The following is a 12,766-nucleotide window of genomic DNA, read 5'->3' on the forward strand; positions in this document are numbered from 1 at the left end:
GAATAAGCAGGAGAGTGACAGAGAGGAGAGAGGGCTCTAAATCTTTGCATGGATTCAGTATTTGTCCTTACTGTATGCAGCTTGTCCTGGAACACGATGATTCAAGCTAAAGAAACTGACTGTTTATGTGTGTTTATTGCTGCATCTGTGAAGGCTGTTGGCTGTCTGCGGGGTCAGAGGTCAAGGAATGTGATGGCTGCTCTCCAGACCCTCCGTGTGTCGTCGTCCCCCCTTCTCATTTTAAGCCAGCGGAGATTGGCAAATGATAGAGTGAGAGAGAAAGAGAGAGAGAGAGAGAGAGAGAGAGAGAGAGAGAGAGAGAGACGGTCCAACGCTGGTTTGAATCTGCTTTCCATGAGTGACGCATTCAAAACTATTCAAACATATTCAAAGCACAGATACTTCACTGTAAATGTTGTACAAAACTAAGGTAGCAGATCAGGTGTTGCTGGGAGAAGTCATTTGTTTGTGGTTTGTCAGTGGTCGGTCTGACCCCTGTCTGTTGCTGTAGCAACAAGATATGACACATTGCATATTTTCTTATTGTTGATATATTATAGTCAAAGGTTTTCTGGGAGCTAGTTTGCTTTTATAATGAGGAAGCTGAGACTTTTTCCACAATTCTAGATTTGAGGTCATGTCAGTATGTTGGTCAGAGGAACAGTCGGTTGGTCCACCTCTTACTTACTTACTGATGTAAACTTGTAAAAGATCCTCTTTAACAAGACGATAGCATTAGGCGTGTTGCTTCTTAAATGGAGTAAAATAATGACATATTAAGCAACCTGGAAGAGAGAGCCAAGCCCTGAACACAGTCACATGCATCCGGGCCAAATGTGTAGCTATATGCTGGGAATTTATTTGAAACATCTTTTTGTAAATTTGTTCTTCTTTTTCCCATGACTGCTTTTGCCGTGGTGGTGATTTGAAGGTTGGAATTGTACTATAAGTAATCAAGGACTTTGTGGTGACCAAATCATCTGAGTGGGAAGCTCTTAGAGAGAGAGAGAAAGAGACAGAGAGAGAGAGAGAGAGAGAGAGAGAGAGAGAGAAAGAGAGCAGTCGGCCAGATATTAGGATCATCTTTCCACTTTGACCTTGACCTGTTATGACATATCAGACCCACTTTTCCACTCTGCTGAGCCTCTGGGTGCAGCTTGGGAGGGTTTACTCTGTCTCATTTCCCTGAACTTTTTTTACACTCAGTTTCAATCTAGCACACACTCAAACCACGTGGATATACACGTAGTAATGTCTGCTCTCACACTGTCACACTGTCTGTCTGCCCGTCAGGTTGAGCCGAGTGTTCAGGGACTCGGGAGGGAGCGGCTGTGTGCTGAGAACAGCCAGTCGCAACACGATAAGAGGACTCCGCCTACCCACTCACCTCACCACCTGGCCCACCCCTTTGGCCTCACCCCAAGCTCTATCATGCAGGACCCCAGAATACAGAGCCTCAGGTAAGAGCAACACTCATAGTTTGACCGTATTTTTTTACTATAACCCCTAAAGGTATTCATACAGAATCCATTTAAAAGCACATAAAACAGTTATAGATTAGCACTGTGTGCGCTTGTTCTGCAGTTTGCCCGGGCAGATGCACCCCGTGGTTCAATCAGGCGCCATCCCAGAGGAGTACCTGAGAGCTCTCCGGCCCTTTGCCACCTCAGATGATCTCCGGCTGACCTCTCTACCCATGAGTTTGGACCAAGCCGCTGCGGCCCATGCCGCAGCCGCTGCTGCTTACTATCATCCTGCCTACATGCACCACCCGATGTCCTTACCCAGGTAACAATACCACCGTAGACTCTCAATGTGTAACCTCTCAAACTCATGTTATCTAAACACCCACATCATTTCAGTTTAAATAGTAATCAAGAGAAGACATTTGATTAAAAAGTGCAGTTGTAAAACATCTTTAGACTGAAAATGTCTCTCACTAGGAGTATAATATAACTTAAATGAAGTGCTGGAACAAGCAGTTAGAGTACATCATTTACAATACATGTGAGGTTGTTAAATAGTATATGTTTAAAGGGAATTTTGAAAAAGTTAGGGTACAAATGTTGAAAGTATGCTGCTCTGGGGATTCACCAAGGTAACAATTTAATTCAGTTTATTTTGTATAGCCCAAAATCACAAATTAAAAAATTATTTACAAACAATGTTGTAAAAAGCAACAATAAACTACAATAAAAGGTGAAAGAATACAACTGATGGTGCTTGTTTAAAATGGGTCTTTTGTTAAATAATCAATCCAGATTAAGTTAAAATATTAATATACATGTATTGAAGTTCGCTTCCTACTCATGTATGCTCTAACCAGGAGTATTTCTGTGAATACCCTTTTCACATTCAAACGTGTCTGCTTAGCTGCATTTTTCTTTCATATTTCTGTGAATTACCATATTCTACCTCCTAAAAAACCTTCATTCATACATCATCTTTTCACCGTCACTGCTGCAATGCCACTTTTACATATCAGGTATCACATCTTCCACCTTTTCCACACTTGGCATGTGCTGATACAGTCTGACTTGTGTGTCCTTGTCCATCTGTCCATCTGTCTCTCTGTCTGTCACAGGATGGAGGAGTCCATGTGTCTCAACGCGCTACGGTCGCAGTTCTACTCTGTGCAGGCAGGGGGCGCCTTCTCTCCTCTTCACCACTCTGCCCTCCACTTGCACATGCCTGGAGGCCGCTACCCAGGAGAACTGAACCACACAGCGGCGCTGGCTGAGAGGTAACAAACACACACACACACACACACACACACACACACACACACACACACACACACAGATGCATGCACTCTCTCTCTCTCTCTCTCTCTCTCTCTCTCTCTCTCTCTCTCTCTCTTTCTCTCTCTATAGGCTGTGTAATCGCTCTCTGCAGGGTAGGCACAGGTTGCTGAGTGGGATATTTTTAGCACACACCCCACAGTGCCTCCTATACACTCATCACACACGCTGCCCTTCACACACACACACACACACACACACACACACACACACACACACACACACACACACACACACACACCAGTGCACACATTGAATCACACATATAAGGAAGTCTCTTTTACTCTTTCTTTCTTTCTTTCTCTGCATTTTCTGTTCGCAGTTTGAGCTCCTTTCTCTGTTTCACAATACACATTGTTTTCCTGTGGCATGTAATGCACGAGGGGAAATGTTTGTGTTTGAAATGGATGGTATTATTGTCTGGTTCTGTAATGGCTCCTGCGTATCCTGTAGGTTTGTTTGTGTGCTATTGATTGCTGCTGAATGTGTCCTGTTGTGTGTGCGTGTGTGTCCTTTTCCTGTGGCTACCTATTAAGTGTTCATCTGCTTTTGCTCAGTCATGCTGTGTATGGATTATTTTCCTCATGGTAAGTGGAGAGAGTGTGTGAATATTTGAGTGTGTCTCTGCAAGTGTGTGTGTGTGTGTGTGTGTGTGTGTGTTTGAGAAGAAATGTTTGTGTGAGGTTCACCAGTGTGTGGTTAATATCTGCCTCATGTTGGGTGTTGCATCTCTCACCTTCTCCCCCTGTGTGTGCGTGTGTGTGTGTGTGTGTGTGTGTGTGCGCGTACTTGTCAACCTCCCCCACAGGCTGCAGATGGAGAATGAGCTCCGCCAGCGAGAGAGAGAGCAAGAGCGTGAACGTGAGAAAGAAAGGGAGCGCGAGGCAGGGCTGGAACGAGAGCGGGAGAGAGAGAGGGAGGAGGAGCGGGAGAGAGAGCTGGACAGACAGAAGGAGAGGCAGAGGGAGAGACAGCAGCAGATGGTCAGAGCAGCCGAGAGCCACTACCTGGCTGAGCTGCAGGCTCGGAGGGCACCACCGGAGGACAGGGCCAGGCCAGGGGAGAGGCTGACCCCGAACAGACTGGGTAGCTACACACAATGACACACACTCATGTATGTATGCACACATGCAGGCACAAACACGATCAAACACCCAGAGTTGAAAAATGGTCAGGGTATTCAGTGTGTTACTATCCTGCCTCAGAGGGAAGGAACATGAAGGTGGAAGTTCTGGATTAAGTTACCATAGTGAGGTACATCGAGTACAGATGACTGGTTTAAATTATTACTCATTTGGAATCAAAGGGGAGGAGAGGAACTCTTCAGCTGTTTGGTTCTTTAATAGATTTAAATCATAACTTGTTTGTCCTGCTAGTGTGAGACTGGATGCCAATGTTGGTTAGAAAATGTGTCTGTCCAAACTATGGTACTCGCCAGATTGCCATGCAATTTGGAATAGGCCCTCAAAAGAACAATTACTTATTGATTATGGTGACGCCTTGTCCTGTTCTCTAGCACATCCATTATGCCAGAACTTCCATTTGTATACAAGAAATATCACAATCCTTTGAGCAAATGTAAATGTAACTTGAAATCTGCTTTCCAGATCTGGTGTCACCCTGAGGCCAAAATGTCCACTCTGCACCGAAGATATCTTAAAATCTCAAACTAAGGCAAACTGATGTGAAACTTGCCGAACGCGGTCATGTCTCTTAAATGGTCAAATGTAAACACTTTTGCTTTCAATGACCCCAAGGCCTTTATCATAGTGGCTCAGTATGAGAGACATATAAAATGCGCTTTCTTTGGGTGCTTTTCTTTGTACCAGATTGACATTGACTCTACTGTAAATGAGTCTATTATTATTATTATTATTATTATTATTGTTATTATTATTATTATTATTAGCAGAGTAGTCGGTCCTGATCGAACTACAGTTGTGAAAGCAGAATTATACTACATACCCAATTAGTGCCACCTTCTTTCAATATTTATATTTATTGCCATCCAACTAGTATGGCTGCAATAATTTCAAAATCCTTAAACTGTGTTGTTCTGTTTGATGTTGTGGGTTCTCATAAATATTGCAGACTGTTAAAACAGTTAACACATTTAGTTTGAGTTATTTCCTTTCGCTACATTAACACCTGAAATATAGCAAATATATAAAGTGTGCACGTATTGAAAATTAATCAAATACGAGTATAGACCACCTAGAAAACACTGCATGCACATTTAAACTTTTAGTTATGTTTTTTATTGGTGCCCATCCTTGTCAGAAAACTGCTATGTAAGGATGTAAAAGGATACATTTCATCCAAATGTCGACACACACATAGCGCTGTCCTCGTCTAAACACTAATCATTTAACTGTTTCCAGATAAGACCAAGGACTCGGAGCACTCAGGTTTCCCAGCACCCAAACCTCTGTCCCTGCAGCCTGGCCTTCACCCCTCCAGGGGCTCTATCCCACACCCTGTGCCCAGCCTGGTGCCTTCTCACTTGGGGAAGCATCACGCTGCTGCTGGTGGAATCCATGGAGCTCTGGCAGCTGCCATGATGACTCAAAGGGCCAGCGAGGCAGCGTGGTTAACACGGCAACGAGGGCAAGGGCAGGAGAGGGAGGGTCCACTGGAGATGGGCCTCAGGTCACCTGGGAAAGGGGTGGAGCTCAGAAGAGACAGTCACAGGTGAAAATGGCCAAATACTTTGTTTTAGAAAATTATTTTATACTTCTGCAATGTCACTCAGTGTTGTGAGGCCTTGAATCGAAATTTTATTTTATTTTTATATTCCTAAACAGAACCCATTCAGTCCATCACAACCCAGGAAGCAAAGATGTACCTCCCTGCCTCGGTGCTCCACCTCCCCTTATCTCCCCTAAAGGTCCCCATCATCCTCCTGCCCCTATGACCACACTGTGGAACCCAGCCTCCCTTGTCGACACCCCTTCCGACTCCCGCAGAAAACGTAACCCTCCGACACCACCAAGTCGGCCACCTCCGGGACTGACCAGAGCCGACAGGCCCACGGTGAGCTGGGGGGAGAAGCAGGAAGAAGGAGACAGGAGGAGGCCGGAAGGCACAGATAGATACACCTCACTGATGGGAGCTAGTTTACAAGAAACAGGTTCTTGGAACAAGGCAGACCAGGACAGAGCCATCCAGAGCCTCTATCACCGCCATAATATCAATAACCTCTACCAGAGATCCGTTGTGCCTCAGTCTATTCCTGGTATTGGTCCTGACCCGGTGGGACGGTGTCAGGCAGCTTCTCCATCCCCAGTAAGGGAGCGACAGAGTCAGCCGCCCGACAGCATACTAGTGTATGACGAGGTTCTCCAGCAGCACCGTCGGCTGCTCAGCAAATTGGACCTGGAGGAGAAGAGGAGGAAGGAGGCCAGAGAGGGAGGTGAGCAGAGCAGTGAAGCATAAAGAGGCACAGAGGTGGAAAGAGGACGGGGTGATGTGGGCAGAAGAGATGACTACATATTCCTTAAACTTCTTTATGATGAAAGAAAATGTCTCTCTTGCTCTCCTCTCACCAGGTTATTACTATGAACTCGACGAGTCATATGATGAGAGTGACGAGGACGAGGTGAAAGCCCATTTGAGGAGAGTGACAGAACAGCCCCCGCTCAAACTGGAGGCAACCTCCGAGGTGCATAAACATAACAGACTTTACATATACATCCAATGTTTGAAAAATGTTTGTTTGATTGATACTCACCTGCCCAAATGTCTCTCTTCAAAGAAAGTGGATTTTCTGAACGTGTGTGGTCTGACCACGCTGGCCCATCGCGATGAGCTTCTGACGCGAAAAAGGAGAAAGAGGAGGCGGATGATGAGAGAGCGCAGCCTCTCTCCGCCGCCCGCGCGGGGCAAGAGAAAGGCCTCTTCCCCTCCAACACCTTCAACTCCCTTGACTACCCCGTACTCTGCCGAGCAGATGGACAGCACCCCAGAACTGCATGAGAAAAAAGATTTCCTCCTTATGTTCAACCTCTCCCATGTCAGCCCGCAGCAGAGGAGAGGTAACAACATCCTACGTGTTACTCTGCTCTCTTCACAGGGGAAGTGGGATTCCCTGTGGAAAAATACCACACTTAGTTTCTCTCAGTTTTGTTATTTACAGAGGCTGTAGGAGGAGTGAGAAGGAAGAAGGTTTTAAAACACATTCTGCTAAAAAATTTATGAATTTTCTTTTTTCAAACTAATACATTTTTATGTAAAAACATAGATATACAGATACAAATTAGCAACATAAAATATTTAGAGAGATGGCATGTATATGTGCATACATTATTTATACTTTATAAGGGAGTTACACATTTTAAAATATAGGGCAGGGATGAATACAGACTGAAAATCTGACGGAAAATCTGTAGAAAAACTGAAAAGGACGATTCATTAAATATATGTGGCCATAGTTTATCTATGTGGTGTTGTATCCTCAAGTCCCCCATTTGCTGACCTTTTTCCATCTGTTCCTCGTGCAAGTCAATATTTTAAGCCCTATTTTCCAATATGAATGACAGGTGTTCTCATTCTGTCTTTTTCTCTGTAGATAAGGAAAGAGCAGAGGAGCTGCTGAGGGCCATTCAGAAGAAGACTGTGACATTAGACACACTCAGATATAATCCTTTACCTCCGTGTAGCAGTCCTCCTGCTCACTCAACTGGTGAGACACACAGACACTTCAGCAAATACACACACACACACACACACACACACACACACACACACACACACACACACACACACACACACATATGTGTATTTAAAGCAGCAAAAACTATTTCTAACAAACTGTACAATTTTGTTTTTAGGTGACTCCTCATCAGCCCCTCTGCCGAGTCAATCAAATGGACATCAGTACCCAGACTCTCCAAGCCCCTCCCCTCCCTACTTACACAAACCCAAACATCTCCCCCATAACGACACATTAAAACCCTCCATGGACACCCACATGGCCCGCAATCCTCCACCTTTGAACCCCCATCATGAAAAGGCTGAATTTATGGAGGCTCAGCCAAACAGGAAGCTCCAGGGCCACCAGAATGGCGTTGCTGCTTCTCCTCAGAAAAAGGAGCCCAACCCAGTGCAGAATGGACGTAATCGGCCCTGGGAGAGGTTTACACCTGAGGCCTTTGCTCAGCACTTCCACCAGGCCGTGCTGCAGTCCACACACAACACACTGCAGAACAAAGGTTAGCCTCTCACTCCCATAGGTGCATGACCATTAGGCTTGATGGTGAATTTTAAAATGACAATGTTCTGCCACCTAGTGGTGTTTATGTTCAACATCCTCAAAGTTCAAATGTATCTTAGTAGTAACCATATTGGCTCCTCGGGAGGTACTAAACTTGGTTACAAAGACTGACTTGGCCTTTTTGTCTCATTCGTTTCTTCCCAGGAGTCTCAAATTGTGCCCCTGAGGCCGGCATGAAGGCCGACCGCTCGTTGCCTCACAACGTTTCTCAACTGAAAAATTCAACTCTTATCCATGCCCCTCAGCATGCACACATCAACGGCTATCACTTCCACTCACATGTAGCCAGCAGGGACACTCCAGGACCACGGGAAAATCTGACGGATGAGGACGAGGAAGAGTCTGGTCAGGAGGAGGAAGACGATGAGGTGGAGACGGAAGAAGCTCCAAGGAAATGGCAGGGTATTGAAGCTATCTTTGAGGCCTACCATGAGTATGTGGATGGTGAGTCAAGTCAGTTTAATGCATGCGTTTTCCAATCAATGGAATATACTCTCGGATCATTTATGTGAAAGAGGTATTAGAATGGATATAATTTCCCCTCCTTTGTGGTTTCTCTCTGTACAGATTGGAGTACAGAGAGACAGGTTCTTCACAGTCAGTGTAAACGACTTGAAGCACAGAATTATAATCTGACCAGAACTGCAGAGCAGCTCACTCTCACTATGGGGGTAAGTATCTAAGAACATAGCTGCAAGCAGATGTGTGGACTTTCATCTTTTAATGTCAGTGTCCCCATTTTTTCGTTTGTTATCACTGTTTATAAGTGATGCACAAAGTCTCGGTTCTATAATGAGAGTTGTGTCTGTCCTTCATTTGTCAGGAGCTGGTGAGTCAGAGGCAGAATGTGAGAGAGGAGAGGGAGAGACTTCAGGCCCAGCTTGAGCACTTCAGGAGGTGTTTGACACTACCTAACATTCACTGGGGCAGGGGGCAAGTAAACGGGCACACGCCGAGGTGACCTCTGACACCAACTCCCTGACGGATACACCTCTGACAGCACAGGAACAGTAACAACAACAAGACGGGCTGGAGCCGGATCACTCTGCACTTGAAGTACTTGAGGGAGCCAATCCTTGTCTTGTCTGGCCAGTCAGTTATGTTACCTGTCTGGTTCCAGATTCAACTGATTACCTGCCATGTTCGCCACGCTGACCGCAAACCATGGTGAACATGTGGTCCGGGCATTCCCTGCTATCTCTCATTCAGCCTATGGATTGTTATTGTTGGTTGATAACACTGTGTAGGTGAAACAGCATCTTTGTCATAACGCTAACCAGTCCCACTAGTTCCTGAGTTAGCTTTAAGGACTCTATGGCATTTAGCTCATGTCACGTTCATTTTTGCATAAACTGTATTGATTCACACTAATGAGATGTGTCTCTTGGCACAAATCTGTAGCCTCTGTGGACAGCAATAAGAAGAGAGTAAGCGTGCAGGGGTCACTTGGTCTTACTCAGTCAGAGAATGAAAATTGAGTCAAGGAATCAAAGCACACCTCAGGCCTTAAACTTGATAGGATGCACTTGCAGTGGAATTTGAGGAACACTTGACCGTCCTCTGTGTGGTATAATGTTGTAGTGTCTATTTAGCACTGAATCTGACAGATGAAGCCGTTTGTGTGCTTGTAAAGCTTCTGCAGAGGATAGGAAACATCTAAAAGATATTATCTATATAATGGCAAATGGTATCAATGAAGTTTTTTTAGGTTTAATAAAATTTCCATTGGTAATGTCACTTGTGATAGAAAAAGAATTTTGTATGTTTTATTGTTTTAACCATCTCTCGTGGAAAGCCATATGTTTTGTTTGAACTGCTGCTGGTCAGAATAAAAAATGTTTAGAAAATGAAGGATGTTAGGACAGTTGTATTTGAAAAATGTTACGTGATGTCAAAATGTTTAGGGTGTTGCCCAAGATGCACTGGGGGTGAAAGACAACCTGGCAAGCGTCAGTTTTTGTCACTCATTATCAAGTTTTCATGACGAATGCTTAGATGGTTTATCCCAGAGTCTTTGTCTCTCCACATGCCTATAAATGTTGATAAAACTTGAAGATAATAACAGCAATATTTTTCAGCCTTTTGCAACAATCTACACATGCTCTTAATAATTGGCATCACTTGAGTGAAACAACAGTACTTTCAGACATATTGTCCAATCATTGTTTACACCTATCTGACGGTGATTTCTTCTTAAATTATTGTAGAAAAACTAAGTTAAATGATTTTGTCAAGGAAACGAAAAAGCCAAATTATTATTCAGTTCCAGTTCAGGACTGTCAAAACTGATAAATGATATATTTTCACTTGATACTGGTAGAGTACTTGAAACAAATCTATAACTATTTATGGGTGACATAAACATCAGAATGGCAGTATCCCTCTGTGGATAACAAAAACCTCATCCTCTCTTTCGATGAGATGTTTTTGTTCAAGCCAGATAAAACAAATGACACAAATTCATAACTTCTTGCCCTTTCCCTCTGAATGTTAAAATCCCAGGAGCCCATTCCTACAAGCACAAACTAGTAGCAATCGCCCTAAATCACCTGACTTTCCTGCGTCACCTGTTAAGTGTCCTCAAACTTGCTGTGAAATCCTGCATATTTGTTTCAATCAGTTGTCATGTAATGTATTATTTTGGGCTGTATAATTGTGATGAATTATTTATTAACATATATTGCTGTACATTCTGATGGAAATTTACATTAAAATATTTGTAAAATGTCTTATTGGTCATTGTCATTTATCTGGGGAGAAAGCGTTGTCACATCTGACACATTTTATTTCACCCCTATTTCAAATCAGTTCCATGTTTCTTGAATTAACAGCTACTCTGAGATGTCTGTCTTTTTTGGATAAAAGAAATCGCACTTTCACTTAATTTTTTCTATTTTCTTTCCTGCCCCAACGGGTTCAACAAAATCAACGTAATAGTTGTAACATGGAAACATTGCCTTGCTCAGCATACTCCTTCCACAACTGGATAAAAGTGTTCAGTTAAAGTCACTTTGTGTTAATTTCTCTAAGGGGACAAGAGGACTCCAACCATTGCAAGAAAATGTAACTCATAGCACCCGCCCACTGGGTCAAGCATTCAGGCATGTGCTCTTTAGTCACTATTCCTGAACTAAAGTTCGAGTCACAAGGATTGCTCCGCTTTAATCAATGGAGCAGTCTTTGTGACTAAAGCTCCCCTAGCCCAATAATGATCTCTCTTTTTAAGTCACTTAGATATGCCATCTTGATACAAAGTCCTAAACAAAGATAGCTCAGCATTGTTATAGTTAATTTCTTAATTGTATGGAAGGATCGAAGCATCTGCATCAGTTATGTTTCTTCTCTTATTTAATCAGGGTTTTAATTGCATTTATCACCCATCAAAATGAACAGGGATGATCTAGTAAATATTGTATCACCAACAGCTTAATTTCACAGACATATTCAATATCAACACAGAAAAATACAATGAAAGAAATAGGACTATATAAGGTAAAACAATGCATTGTATAGATTGAGGCGACATACTTGAGTTGAAAGTAGAAAAATAGCTGTAAATATTATTATGCTGTAATATAATCTAACACAGACTAAATTGATATTTTGCCTGAAGCACCATCATCTGACAAAAACAAAGGGTGACTCAAGGAAATGTCCAGAAGCTATTCACATGGGTTCTGGATGACTATCAGCAGAAAGTCGTTATCTGCAGAAACCGATGAAAGAAGAGAAGAAGGGGAATTCAAATGTAGTAAAACAGTACAGCCTCTTCTAATTTACAGCTGTTGAATAATACATTATATAAGCCAACAATTAAAATGTAACTACTGCACACTCACCTGGTGCAACCAAGATCTCATGTTTCTTGGAGCGGAGACGGAGAAAGATTAGGTCATTCTGAGGGTCAATTTCCCTCACTGTGCTCCTTGCCATCATGGTGAGCTGGCGAAAAAGTCCTGCGTACTGAATCGTCGTGGAGTTATCTAAAGTTGTTCTGATGGGAATACCTGAAAAGATAAAACTGTTAAACCTTTTACATACAGGCAGTGTTGTACACTTGTTGTAGACTACAAGTTGCTCTGGAAATGTAGACTATCCTTTTTTTGGCTCACCTTCTGCATTGACAACTATTGTCCCAATCACACCTTTATGGGCTTCGATCCTCTTCAGTGTTTCCTCAACTTCACCCTGGAGGACAGATTATTGAAGAGATACTTAATCAGAATCAGAATCAGCTTTATTGGCCATGTGTCTCTACACATATATAGAAGTTGACTGGTTTCACGTAGCTCTCATGGTACATATATACATATTATTTACAACAAACAAGATAAATATAACAAATACATTAAAGACAGCAGAGTAATGAAACAATCACAATTAAATGTAGACCTACGTTTGGCAGATACAGCTAGTTAAACAGTAGTTAATAAACAGCAACCACAAGATGTTTGATTTGAATTCAGTCAAGTTAGCTAATAGTTAATAAAATAATTGATGCAATTTCGGTGTTTTCGGTTATCTAACGTTGACTTAAAAAATAATAAGTTTATTATGAAGTGACAAATTGGAAAACAAATGAAAGAAAACGCGTATAAAACTAATAGCAGGTAACTTACGTATTCAATCCCTGCCATTTTGTCTGTAAAAGGCTGAGAAACAGATAACTCTTCTTCTGCTTTTTCCTCGCGTC

The 12,766-nt window shown here is 42.9% G+C and overlaps 2 protein-coding genes across 2 annotated transcripts in view; one reads left to right on the plus strand and one right to left on the minus strand.

Moving 5' to 3' along the window:
- The window catches only part of LOC306741623 (genetic suppressor element 1-like), a gene marked incomplete at both ends in the record, with an annotated part of 32,209 nt that extends 23,175 nt beyond the window's left edge, over positions 1 to 9,034 (plus strand). The window contains 13 exons of the mRNA XM_079223935.1: positions 1,294 to 1,460; positions 1,585 to 1,788; positions 2,585 to 2,743; positions 3,610 to 3,887; positions 5,183 to 5,492; positions 5,606 to 6,213; positions 6,350 to 6,462; positions 6,556 to 6,835; positions 7,369 to 7,482; positions 7,631 to 8,011; positions 8,218 to 8,517; positions 8,641 to 8,744; positions 8,897 to 9,034. Coding sequence (XP_079080061.1) covers positions 1,294 to 1,460; positions 1,585 to 1,788; positions 2,585 to 2,743; positions 3,610 to 3,887; positions 5,183 to 5,492; positions 5,606 to 6,213; positions 6,350 to 6,462; positions 6,556 to 6,835; positions 7,369 to 7,482; positions 7,631 to 8,011; positions 8,218 to 8,517; positions 8,641 to 8,744; positions 8,897 to 9,034 — 3,156 coding nt within the window. The remainder of the gene's footprint in view (positions 1 to 1,293; positions 1,461 to 1,584; positions 1,789 to 2,584; positions 2,744 to 3,609; positions 3,888 to 5,182; positions 5,493 to 5,605; positions 6,214 to 6,349; positions 6,463 to 6,555; positions 6,836 to 7,368; positions 7,483 to 7,630; positions 8,012 to 8,217; positions 8,518 to 8,640; positions 8,745 to 8,896) is intronic.
- Positions 9,035 to 11,735: 2,701 nt separating this feature from the next.
- LOC306741649 (dynein light chain roadblock-type 2) lies at positions 11,736 to 12,758 on the minus strand (the record flags this gene model as incomplete). The annotated part of the gene is made up of 4 exons (XM_079223965.1): positions 12,693 to 12,758; positions 12,186 to 12,261; positions 11,913 to 12,080; positions 11,736 to 11,779 (listed from the first exon to the last, which is right to left on the minus strand). The coding sequence occupies exons 1-4, from the start codon at positions 12,708 to 12,710 to the stop codon at positions 11,736 to 11,738; spliced, it is 306 nt and encodes a 101-aa protein (XP_079080091.1). The 5' UTR covers positions 12,711 to 12,758.
- Positions 12,759 to 12,766: the final 8 nt, after the last annotated feature.

The sequence above is a fragment of the Taurulus bubalis genome (assembly GCF_910589615.1).
Source record: "Taurulus bubalis genome assembly, chromosome: 9".
Taxonomy (NCBI): domain Eukaryota; kingdom Metazoa; phylum Chordata; class Actinopteri; order Perciformes; family Cottidae; genus Taurulus; species Taurulus bubalis.